The 13,507-nt window shown below is 41.9% G+C and overlaps 1 protein-coding gene across 4 annotated transcripts in view; it reads left to right on the top strand.

The window, feature by feature from the left end:
- The window catches only part of METTL15 (methyltransferase 15, mitochondrial 12S rRNA N4-cytidine), a 322,508-nt gene that overhangs the window by 231,130 nt on the left and 77,871 nt on the right, over positions 1-13,507 (top strand). For all 4 annotated transcript variants that reach the window (XM_056526684.1, XM_056526683.1, XM_056526681.1 and 1 more), the window contains one exon: positions 12,776-12,967. In XM_056526684.1, the coding sequence (XP_056382659.1) occupies positions 12,776-12,967 (192 nt within the window). The remainder of the gene's footprint in view (positions 1-12,775; positions 12,968-13,507) is intronic.

The raw sequence follows: 13,507 nt of genomic DNA, 5'->3' as shown, positions 1-13,507 counted from the left end.
GTGAATGGGGCTGTCTGAGACAGCCCCATTCACCATTACCCAGTAGGAGTTAGGTGGCACGGGTGCCGCCTCACGTTCACGTGACTGATCGGTCAGAACGAGCGATCAATCATGACTCTGCTGGGCGGCGATCGGGGCGGCTAAGATGGCGGAGATCGGTGCCGGCGGGGGTCTCCTACCTTGCCCTGGTCCAGCGAGGGTCCCCTCGGGATCGGTGGTGGCGACAGGAGCAGCAGGATCGGCGGCAGCAGCAGTGGCTGTCCGAGCGACAGGATACAGCAGAAGGTGAGGCCTGTTTACTTCCTGCTGTTGCTTAGTAACAACTTGCAGCATGCGCAGCCAAAGGGCATGCTGGGATTTGTAGTTTTGCAACAGCTGGAGTTCCAAATACAACTCCCAGCATGCCCTTTGGTAGTCTGTGCATGCTGGGGGTTGTAGTTTTGCAACAGCTGGAGGCACATTTTTTCTATGCCTACCAAAGGGCATGCTGGGAGTTGTAGCAGTGTACCTCCAGCTGTTACAAAACTAGAACTCCCAGCATGCCCTTCGTCTGTCAGTGCATGCTGATTGTTGAAGTTTTGCAACAGCTAGAGACACATTGGTTGTGAAACCGAGTTTGTTACCTAACTCAGTGTTTTGCAACCAGTGTGCCTCCAGCTGTTGCAAAAATACAACTCCCAGCATGCACTGAGAGACTGTACATGCTGGGAGTTCTAGTTTTGCAACAGCTGGAGGCACACTGGTTGCAAAACACTGAGTTAAGTAACAAACTCTGTGTTTTGCAACCAATGTGCCTCCAGCTGTTGCATAACTACAACTCCCAGCATATATGGTCTGTCAGTGCATGCTGGGAGTTGTAGTTTTGCAACAGCTGGAGGTTTGCCTCTCTCTCCCCCCCCCCCCTCCCCCCCCAATGTGAATGTGCAGGGTACATTCACACGGCGGGTTTAAAGAGAGTTCTGCTGCAAGTTTGAGATGCGGCAATGTACCCTAAAAACACTACACTACACTAACACATAATAAAGGATAAAACACTACATATACACATACCCCTACACAGTCCACCCCCCCCCCCTCCAATAAATAAAAAAAAAACGTATTGTACGGCAGTGTTTCCAAAACGGAGCCTCCAGCTGCTAAAAAACAACAACTCCCAGTATTGCCGGACAGCCACTGACTGTCAAGGCCGGGAGTTTTGCAACAGCTAAAGACACCCTGTTTGGGAAACACTGCCGTAGGGTATTTTTGTGGCGGATTCAAATCCCCAATTTAGTCCTCAAATGCGCATGGTGCTCTCTCACTTTGGAGCCTTGTCGTATTTCAAGGAAACAGTTTAGGGCGACATATGGGGTATCTCCGTACTCGGGAGAAATTGTGTTACAAATTTTGGGGGGCTTTTTCTCCTTTTACCCCTTATGAAAAGGTAAAGTTTGGGTCCACACCAGCATGTTAGTGTAAAAAAAAATATTTTTACACTAACATGCTGGTGTTGCCCCATACTTTTAATTTTCACAAGCGGTAAAAAGAAAAAGACCCCCAAAATGTTTAACACAATTTCTCCTGAGTACAGGACTTCCCCATATGTGGGTGTTAAGTGCTCTGCGGGTGCACAACATGGCTCAGAAGTGAGAGCATGCCATGTACATTTGAAGTTTAAATTGGTGATTTGCACAGGGGTGGCTGATTTTACAGCGGTTCTGACATAAATGCAAAACAAATACCCAGATGTGAGCCCATTTTGGAAACTACACCCCTCACAGAATGTAACAAGGGGTAAAGTGAGCCCTAACACCCCACAGGTGTTTGACAAATTTCCGTTAAAGTTGGATGTGAAAATGAAAAAAAAAAATTTTTTTTCACTAAAATACTGGTGTTACCCTACATTTTTCATTTTCACAAGGGATAATAGGAAAAAATCCCCACCCCCAAATGTGTAGCCCCATTTCTTCTGAGTAAGAACATACCCCATATGTGGATGTACAGTCCTCTGGGGGCGAACTACCGAAGTGTCCGAAATTGAAGGCCATGTGTGTTTACAAAGCCCCCATAGTGCCAGAACAGTGGACCCCCCCCACATGTGACCCCATTTTGGAAAATACACCCCTCACGTATTGTAATAAGGGGTACAGTGAGCATTTATGCCTCACAAGTGTCTGACAGATTTTTGGAACAGTGGTCCATGAAAATGAAAAATTTTTATTTTTCATTTGCACAGCCCACTGTTCCAAAGATCTGTCAAACGCCAGTTGGGTGTAAATGTTCACTGCACCCCTTATAAAATTCTGTGAGGGGTGTAGTTTCCAAAATAGGGTCACATGTGGGGGGGGTCCACTTTTCTGGCACCATGGGGGCTTTGTAAATGCACATGGCCCCTGACTTCCATTCCAAACAAATTCTCTCGCCATAAGCTCAATGGCGCTCCTTCTCTTCTGAGCATTGTAGTTCGCCAGCAGAACACTTTACTTCCATATATGGGGTATTTCCATACTCAGAAGAAATTGGGTTACAAATTTTGGGAGGCTTTTTCTCCAATTAGCCCTTTGGGATAAAACCAGCATTTTAGTGAAAAAAATCAAATTTTTTCATTTTTATGTCCAACTTAAGCGGAAATTTGTCAAGCACCAGTGGGGGGTATTAAGGCTCACTGTACATCCAAAATAGTATGCCATGTGTTTTTTTTTTTGTTTGTTTGTTTTTGCGCTGTTCTGGCACCATAGGGGCTTCTTAAATGTGACATGCCCCTCAAAAACCATTTCAGCTAAATTTGCCTTCCAAAAGCCAAAATGTGACTTCTCTTCTGAGCATTGTAGTGCGCCCACAGTTCACTTGACGTCCACACATGGGGTATTTCCATACTCAGAAGAGATGGGGTTATAATGAAAAGTCGTCAAACACCTGTGGGGTGTTAAGGCTCACTGGACCCCTTGTTACGTGCCTTGAGGGGTGTAGTTTCCAAAATGGTATGCCATGGGGTTCCTAAATGTGACATGGCCCCCAAAAACCATTTCAGCAAAATTCACTCTTCAAAATCCTATTGTTGCTCCTTCCCTTCTGAGCCCTCTACTGCGCCCTCCAAACACTTGACATACACATATGAGGTATTTCCTTACTCGAGAGAAATTGGGTTACAAATTTTGGTGGGCTTTTTCTCCTTTTACCCTTTTTAAAATTTCAAAAACTAGGTCTACAAGAACATGCGAGTGTAAAAAATGAAGATTTTGGATTTTCTCCTTTACATTGCTGCTATTCCTATGAAACACCTAAAGGGTTAACACACTTTCTGAATGTCATTTTGAATACTTGTGGGGGTGCAGTTTTTATAATGGGTCATTTATGGGGTGTTTCTAATATGATGAACCCTCAAATCCACTTCGAAACTGAACTGGTCCCTGAAAAATTCCGATTTTGAAAACTTTGTGAAAAATTGGAAAATTGCTGCTGAACCTTGAAGCCCTCTGATGTCTTCCAAAAGTTAAAACATGTCAACTTTATGATGCAAACATAAAGTAGACATATTGTATATGTGAATCAATATATTATTTATTTGGAATATCCATTTTCCTTACAAGCAGTAAGGAATATCCATTTTCCTTACAAGAGTTTCAAAGATAGAAACATGCAAAATTTTAAAAATTTTCATGAAATTTTGGGATTTTTCACCAAGAATGGATGCAAGTAACGACAAAAATTTACCATTGTGTTAAAGTAGAATATGTCACGAAAAAACTATCTCGGAATCAGAATAATTGGTAAAAGCATCCCAGAGTTATTAATGCATAAAGTGACAATGATCAGAATTGAAAAAAGGGCTTAGTCCTTAAGGTGAAAAAGGGCTCAGTCCTTAAGGGGTTAAATATGGCATTGCTACCCCTGTAGTTAAGGATGGAATCCAGAAATCCGAGAAATGTTTGTTGAATTAAATAGATTGAAATAAACAAAACAGGTACAATTACGCATTTCATGGGTCACCTCCCTCTTCTTCAGTTTGTTGTGTTTGAAGAAAGGTGAGGTGACCCTGAAATGTGTTATTGTACTTGTTTTTTTTATGCAGTAGATTTTCTTTATTTTCTGTGAGTGTGTAAATGTTTATCCTTTTTAAGTTATATGTATTTCAGAGTGTTGCAAGAAAAAAAAAAAAAAAATAAAAAAAAAAAATATATATATATATATGTATATATGTATATATTTTGCCCAGACAGCATAACATTTCTCCATAGTTAGTGCCTATTATTGCAGCTCATATCCAATCAGGATAGATCAATGTTACCAATAATTTCAGGCACATGTGTAGAAATGGAAGCAGCACACTAAACAACTTTTTAGTTTACTCAATCGGTGGTCTGTATAAGCTGTAAGCATGTAGCTGGTAAAATGGTGGATGTGAAGTATGCATCACTAATGCTTCGTCCCTCCGTGATATAAGACTTAAGCTTGGGTTTGGGTTTTAGTGACAAAGTCACTCCCAGTTCAATGTTGTCTTGCAGTCCTGAACCTGATCTCACAAGCAGGGCTGTGGAGTCGGTAGATAAATGTTCTGACTCCGACTGCAGAGTTTTTTGTACTTCCGACTCTGACTCCCCGACTCCTCTGTATTAATATGCGAATGTATTTTATACATTCCTTGAAGGAAAGAAAGGCAACATACATGTCATCACCACAGGACTACTGGCTGGGAAGCCAACAGTCTACTGTATTGAACAGTTTGTGTGCTGATCTGCTGCTGAAGATAGGGCAGTGGAAGGATCCAGGAAGGGGCGTTTATTATAAAACATGATTTCCCTTGTAGAATCCCATAGTCATGTTTAAAGGGGTACTCCGCCCCTAGACATCTCATCCCCTATCCAAAGGATAGGGGATAAGATGTCAGATCGCCGGGGTCCCGCTGCTGGGGATCCCCGGGATCGCAGCTGCGGAACCGCGCTTTCATAACTACACAGAGCGAGTTCGCTCTGTGTGTAATAACGGGCGATACAGGGGATGGAGCAGCGTGACATCATGACTCCACCCATCGTGACATCACGGCCCGCCCCCTTAATGCAAGTCTATGGCAGAGGGTGTGACGACCGCCACGCCCCTCCCATAGACTTGTATTGAGGGGGCAGGCCGTGACGTCACAAGGGGCGGAGCTGTGACGTAACGATGCTCCGGCCCCTGTATCGCCCATCATTACGCACAGAGCGAGGGGCATACTCGCTCTGTGCAGTAATGATAGCGCGGTGCCACAGCGTCGATCCCGGGGATCCCCAGCAGCGGGACCCCGGCGATCTGACATCTTATCTCCTTTCCTTTGGATAGGGGATAAGATGTCTAGGGGTGGAGTACCCCTTTAAGCTAGCAATCGAGTTTACAAGTTTTTATTTCCTTTTTCCAATGGTGTACAGCTTCAGTCTTGAACTATTGACCCTCCATTCCCTTCACTTATACAAGTGTCTCTAGTCCTGCAAAAAACATATTTCCTTAACCCCTTATCAGTGAGAGGCTAGGTTACCCATGGGTTCCCTGTAACAGCAGAACACAACACTATGGAAAGTATAAGTATTGCTGCTCCTAATTGTGCGTTTCGTGCCATATAGTAAAGCACATGAAAAGCATGCTTCTTCACGGTCACTTAACGTGTTCGTTTTGCAGTTACGTAAGGCACTGCATGCATTGGTCTTTATTCTTACAGTAGAGAAGTCATTAATTATAACTTTTTGTGAATTGGGACATTTAAACTTGCTTTTTTTATTTTATTTTATTTTTTTTTTTTATTCCAATCTAAATTTAGTATTGCGCATTGTTTGCCGACTCCGACTCCAGGTACCCAAAATTTTGTCCGACTCCAACTGCACAGCCCTGCTCACAAGTGTGTGAACACGGCCAGATAGCAGCAGGAAGCAGCTTGTCTGACACAAGATCAACTTGCCTGGGCCACCTTGGATACTGCTACACTGCACAACAAAGACTTTTGCATTAAACCTGCCAAGTTTGAATGAGAAGCATTTTATGTTTGTAAAGAGAACCTGATGTGAAGGACATTTATGCTTTTTCTTAACTGTATGCTGCAAGTGGAACCCATTGCTCTATTGCAATCATTGCAATAAATCCAGGGCTACTGATCTGTGACACCTGCCTGTTTGGGTCTGTTTGCTTGGTGGCAATATTGTTTAAAGGGTCCTGTTCTAGAAAGCTTTGATAAACTAAAAAAAAAAAAAAAACACCATGTTCTCTGTGCTTCCTCCAGCCTTAAATTTATGATAAGAACAGTTTAATGTAACTTTGGTTCATATGCCCTAACCCTAAATTATTTCCGGTATTCTCCATAAATGCCCTCAACAAAGAGATCACAACAGTCTGCAAACCTCCAAATCGACCTTGCCTGGGGCATTACTGTAGTACAAACCTACAGTAGAAATCCATTATCGAGGCCAAAGCAGTCTAGTGCAGTCACAGCTTCTTGGGTGGAGTGGGGCACATGTTACTTTCTTTCACTAATTATATTAATATTACCCCATTAGTAGTTAAAGGGGTACTCTGCCCCTGGACATCTTAACCACTATCCAAAGGATAAGGGATAAGATGTCTGATCTCTGGTCTAGGCCCCCAGCGTTCTGAACATTCATGTTCAGAAGGCTGGGTTCGGGCAGCCGTGGTCTTGATGCCACACAACCACCTTCCATTCATGTCTATGACCAGCAACCACAGCCATCATGCCGCCTCCCATAGACATGAACGGAGAGGGCGTAGGGTGATTTCACGACCATGGCCACCTGAACCCAGCATTCTGAACATGAATGTTCAGAACACCAAGGTGTCGGCCTGAAGATCATGGGGGTCTTAGCGGCCAGACCCACCCGCAATCAGACATCTTATCCCCTATCCTTTGGATAGGGGATAAGATGTCCAGGGGAGGAGAACCCCTTTATGAGTAATTTTATATTTCTATTACCTTGTTCTACAATGTAACCAGTATAGTTCAATAAGCTCCCAATTTTAAATTGCCCTACCTCAAAATAGGTGTAAAGTTCCGACTTAAGATTACATGTCATTATGCAAAACCTTTGACCTGTTCTACCGGCATATCAAAAGTTTTGATTGGCGGGGATTTAAGCGTTTAGACATCCGCTGATCAAGAGAACGAGCCGAGAGAAGTCAGCGCTACTGTGTGCTCCTTTCTCTGCCTGCCCTTCTGCCTGTGTAACATGATCAAGACACTCTCATTGGCTTACATGGAGACTTTATCTCGATCACGGGACATGGAGTCGGGAAAGAATGCGACGAGCGTGAACTTCTCCTGGCTCGTTCTTCTGAGCGGTGAAGGTCTTTACACTCAGATCACCACTGATCAAAACTTTTGACATGTCGCAGTGGCCATTTAAATACTTACAGGTATTTTGTTCTAGAAATTCTTAGTTTGCTAAAACACTTGATAAACCATTCTTAGTGGGCATGATATTTCTTAAATGTCAGTTTAGAAGAAAACTTCTGCCTATATAAACAGAAAGTTTATAATATTCTGTGTACTGAACAGGAATTTGAATTATTTTGAATGCAGAAATGTTAAAGTCCTTTGCAGACCCACAATGAAAATCAGATCGAATTCCTCTATTTAATTCCATCTACATCTCATTAACTGAATATGTGTTAACAGGCAGCAGGGCTGTTGCTAGGCCTGAGTTTCTATGCAACGTTCTTGGTGTCACTTTATACCACATACTTGCGTATGAGTCACCATGGATGTGGTGACCCTGATTTTGTTTCTTGAGGATAAGAGCCCAGGAATTCATTTTGCATACTTTTGCATGCCTATGAGATATTTTAAGATATTTAACATATCTACTTTTAGTCACAGAGTATTTATGTACTTACTTTTTTAGAGATGCCACTGCCACTTAATAAGCCTAAAATTATAAAACTTTTAGGAAGTCTTTCACTTGTTATATTGAAAAAAAAATAATATATATATATACTATTTCATTTCTTGGAAAGAAAATGAAATTATATTTCTGCTTCCCATATATTTATTTTGCTTTACTAAACAGTTGGTTATAAAATAAGCTGTCAATAGTTAAGAGTTAAAGGGGTTGACCTTCCAAAGTGATTTTTCTACAGACCTGCCCAGGCTGCCAAAAAATTTAAAACCCACGTTTATCTCTCACTTGGTCCCCGTAATCATCTACAGGGTGGGCCATTTATATGGATACACCTTAATAAAGTAGGAATGGTTGGTGATATTAACTTCCTGTTTGTGGCACATTAGTATATGTGAGGGGGGAACTTTTCAAGATGGGTGGTGACCATGATGGCCATTTTGAAGTCGGCCATTTGGAATCCAACTTTTGTTTTTTCAATAGGAAGAGGGTAATGTGAAACATCAAATTTATTGGGAATTTCACAAGAAAAACAATGATAGGCTTGGTTTTAACGTAACTTTATTCTTTCATGAGTTATTTACAAGTTTCTGACCACTTATAAAATGTGTTTAATGTGCTGCCCATTGTGTTGGATGGTCAATGCAACCCTCTTCTCCCACTCTTCACACACTGATAGCAACACTGCAGGAGAAATGCTAGGACAGGCTTCCAGTATCCGTAGTTTCAGGTCAGATCGGGAGACCTTGGGGGCCATTCAACTGGCCCACAATGACCAATCCACTTTCCAGGAAACTGTTCATCTAGGAATGCTCGGACCCGGCACCCATAATGTGGTGGTGCACCATCTTGCTGGAAAAACTCGTGAAACGTGTCAGGTCCGAGCATTCCTAGATGGACAGTTTCCTGGAAAGTGGATTGGTCATCGTGGGCCAGTTGAATGGCCCCCAAGGTCTCCCGATCTGACCCCCTTAGACTTTTATCTTTGGGGTCATCTGAAGGCAATTATCTATGCTGTGAAGATACGAGATGTGCAGCACCTTAAACTACGGATACTGGAAGCCTGTGCTAACATTTCTCTGCGGTGTTGCTATCGGTGTGTGAAGAGTGGGAGAAGAGGGTTGCATTAAAAATCCAATACAATGGGCAGCACATTGAACACATTTTATAAGTGGGCAGAAACTTGTAAATAACTCATGAAAGAATAAAGTTATGTTAAAACCAAGCACATCATTGTTTTTCTTGTGAAATTCCCAATAAGTGGGATGTGTCACATGACCCTCTTCCTATTGAAAAAACAAAAGTTGGATTCAAAATGGCCGACTTCAAAATGGCCACCATGGTCACCACCCATCTTGAAAAGTTTCCCCCCTCACATATACTAATGTGCCACAAACAGGAAGTTAATATCACCAACCATTCCCATTTTATTAAGGTGTATCCATATAAATGGCCCACCCTGTATATTACTGCTCCAGGTCACCATAGCGGTCCTTTTTCTGTTGCTGGGACCCGATACATCACATTATCGCTCAGCCAATCACAGGCCTTAGAGGTGTCCGCCTCAGCCGGTAACTAGCTGAGCGACGCTTTAAGGTATTGAACCTTAGTACCAAAAAGTGGAACACGAAAAGTGTACACCAGAAATAGAGATACTGAAGCTCACAATGACAGAATGAGCTGTAAGTATAGTTTTTTTTTTTTTTTTTTTTTTTTTTGACAGCTTGGGTATGTTTGCAGAAAAGTCATTTTCGACAACTCCTTTAATATCTATTCAATGAACCAGAGGTATAATCTTCACTATAGTTTAGTATCAACAATGAAAGTAAATTGGAGTTAAGTAAAAATATTAAGATCAGAAAGCAATGCTAACTCCAGTTGAAGCCGATCAATGAGGAAGTCGGCCATTTCTGTTTGCTAGTCAATAATATTTGACTTTATCTGGCACAGCAATGCTGTGCACAAGCCTAGACAGTTGTGGCCCTCTTTATCAAAATAAACCACCATGTTTTTTTTTTATCTTCTACAACCCCCTTTAAACCTTTGTCACTAAAAAGACTTTAATACATTCTTTAAATTATTTTGCCACTTCTTAGTCTTTTTTTTTCAGCTAATAGTCCATCACTTCAATGAACCAATACACTTTCCGGGTGATGCCACACATCAAAGAGAACTGTTTATGGAAATTGTAAAGCTGTTTGTTCTAACATTAAAGGGTTACCCCTGTGGAATTTTTTTTTTAATCAACTGGTGCCAGAAAGTTAAACAGATTTGTAAATGATTTCTATTAAAAAAAATCTTAATCCTTCCAGTACTTTTTAGCAGCTGTATGCTACAGAGGATATTATTTTATTTTTGAATTTCTTTTTTGTCTTGTCCACAGTGCTCTCTGCTGACAAAATCCCCATTGCAAACCTATGCTGCTCTGTCCGTGTCAGGAACTGTCCGGAGCAGCATAGGTTTGCAATGGGGATTTTCTCCTACTCTGGACAGTTCCTGATATGGGCATCAGGTGTCAATAGAGAACACTGTGGACAAGACAAAAAAGAAATTCAAAAAGAAAATAATTTCCTTTGTAGCACGCAGCTGCTAAAAAGTACTGGAAGGGTAAAGATCTTTTTTAATAGAAGTCATTTACAAATCTGTTTAACTTTATGGCACCAGTTGATTTAAAAAAAATGTTTTCCACTGGAGTACCCCTTTAAGCTATAGAGCCATCAACCTATTCAATCAAACATTACTTTGAAGCAAGAAATATACATTATGACCTTATGAATGATAGTTTTGTTCTATGGATCTCACCATATAGGCATTTAAACAGAAGAGCTACAAAGGCTGGTTTGTCATCACTTAGTAAAACAGAGATGTAATTGTGATCTTAACACATTGCAGATCCCTGTAGTCAAATCGTGCAGATATAGGATAAGAAAAGGACATTTCATGACACATCAGACTTGTGCCATAGTTTAGGACTAAACGCTGGTCTTCCAGCTGCTGCTGGAAGCCATGCCAGCCTATCAATTGAATGGTATGTTGGCAATTTTTGAGTCAACAAATTCCAATGACTTCTTAGAAACAACATCCAATTGATGATGCAATGAGACCTTTATTGCAGTCTATGAAAATGTATTAAGCTGTTCTTCATTATAATAAATCATGTAATGTTTAGACTTACAGTAGAGTCACATAGAACAAGTGTTAACCTTATCTACAAGTGTGCCATGCATGATAATCCTTGCTCCGCTTCATTATCATTCCTCGACATGTTTGCCATTGCTAAAGACAGTAGAACTTTTGTTTTAGGAAATCCAATTGGTTAAGACGTTTAGCATCTTCACTTCTTTCATGCAGGGGAACATCACTGAGCTGCATTCATTGTGAACAGACTGAATAGCCACTGGCTATGTTTATTGGTAGACTGTCACTCTGGACAGTTTTCCACTGACAGCTTAATTTGTACCCTTGTTTTCCGCTTATTGAGCTCCAGAGTCATTAGAGTTCAAGTTGCCTCTTCATTCTTATTGGTGCCTTCACCCCTGTTTTTATTTTTGTAAATATAAAAAATATTATATATGAGTTTGGGGATATGAAATTTGTCATACATCATATTAAAGCAATTTTAGTGTGTAGAAAGAATTGAAGTAAATATTTTAGTTTTTTTCCTGTCTGACCACAGTTCTCTCAGCTGCCACCTCTGTCCGTGTCGAGAACTGTCTAGAGCAGGAGAGGTTTGCTATGGGGATTTGCTAATGCTGCAGACAGTTTCTGATACGGACAAAGGTGGCAGCAGAGAGCACTGTCATTAGACTGTTACTGGAGCATACAGCAGCTGAGAATTATTATCCTGTATAAATATGAGTGTAAGGCTGACAACGATGAAATAAAAGGGCTGCATGTATGATCTAGTTATCATTCATGTGGCCCAGCTGGTAATTGATTGATCAAGGACATTGGTGCTCCTTATCACCTCTGTCCCGCTTATCAAGATACATCTGTCCTCAAGTCTAAGGCTGCATTCACATCTCTGCTTAACACTACCGGTGCCGGATCCGGCAGGGGGAGGGGCAAACCGGGCTCTCCCGTACCCCAGCCAGACCAGCGCTGATCTTCATTCACTTTAATGAGCCGACTGGTCAAACGGTGACTCCGGTCGGCTCATTTTTGACCCATATCCAGTTTTGTGACCGGACCTAGAACCGTAGTATACTGCGGTTTTAGGTCCGGTCACAAAACTGGATACGAGTCAAATATGAGCCGAACGGAGTCTCCGTTTGACCGGTCGGCTCATTAAAGTGAATGAAGTTCAGCGTTGGTCCAGCTGGGGTACAGGAGAGCCCGGTTTGCCCCTCCCCCAGCCGGATCCGGCACCCATAGTGTAAAACCGAGATGTGAATGCAGCCTTAATGCAATAGCAAATTATTAAAATGTGCCTTCATTTTCGGATTGGCGCAAGTTCCAACTTTAACCCTCCCCCCTTGATACTGAGAAAGATGCCACAGTGCTGCAGCATTTTTACTCTTTTTCCCTGCAAAACAATACTCCCAGTCACATTGCTGTGCATGGCTCTACTCACTTAAATGCCACTGAGCTGCACTTATCTACACAGTAAGTAGCTGAGCACTGCTATGCAAAGATAGACTGTGAAAGGGGGGGGGGGGGGATTGCTTAAATGTAGTTGAAGTCCCTTCAGAGGTCATACCCCACTGGCATATCCTTCTTATATACTTGCAATATTGCCAACATGCAACCACCTTCTGTGTTTTATTTTTGTTGCAATTATCAATATACTTTTTTGCATCTAGTCACTTTAATGTGTGTTATCATTAAGCACGCTATTCATATATATCCTTAATCACTAATTCTTGCACAGACAGCCACTTTACATTTATGACTGCTTGCTTTTTTTCACTGTGTTTATGAACCAGGTATAATATTCAGCCATTGTTGGGAAAATTCAGCGAATGTGAGAATCTGCTTCTTTCTGTGGGAGTCCAACCTGGGGAAATTGATGGCGTTCTTATTGATGCTGGGTGCTCATCCATGCAGTTTGACAGGCCAGAACGAGGCTTTTCCCTGAGCAAGGATGGCCCCTTAGACATGAGAATGGATGCTCACAGGTAAGTAGCAATTAACCTTTAGGAATAAAACAGGTAATAAGTATTTGCTTTACTTTTGGTATGTATTGAGATCGTACTTCTCATGCTCTTGTTTCACTTAAAATTTTTAAGGTGTATGTATGTATATATAGTTTTTTTCTTTTAAGGCGGTACTCAATCTTATCCCCTATCCAAATACATGAATTGAGGGGGCGTGGTATTACGTCACAAGGGGGCATGGTGTAACGTCACGACCACAGCCCCGAATCCAGCGTTTGGAGCGTAGAGTTCAGAATGCCAGGCAGGTGTGCAGGAGATCACGGGGGTTCCTTTTGAAATGGGATAAGATGTTTAGGGGCGGATGCCCCAGGCCTGGACTATGCAGTGACTTAGTTTATACAGTACAGTCATGCACACATGGATTGGAACAGTACATGACATGAACAGTTAAGATTACTATTCACATTTGCTGAAAACTAACTCCTTCTAGTTTTTTCAGAAGGAGCCCTGCATGTGCAGGCTGAGCATGCGCCAGAATCCCCGGTGCCGACACTCGCACAG

This window comes from Hyla sarda, chromosome 6, assembly GCF_029499605.1.
Source record: "Hyla sarda isolate aHylSar1 chromosome 6, aHylSar1.hap1, whole genome shotgun sequence".
NCBI classification, from domain to species: Eukaryota; Metazoa; Chordata; class Amphibia; order Anura; family Hylidae; genus Hyla; species Hyla sarda.
Note: the sequence above shows the minus strand (reverse complement) of the source record. Positions and strands in the feature narration are given on the sequence as shown.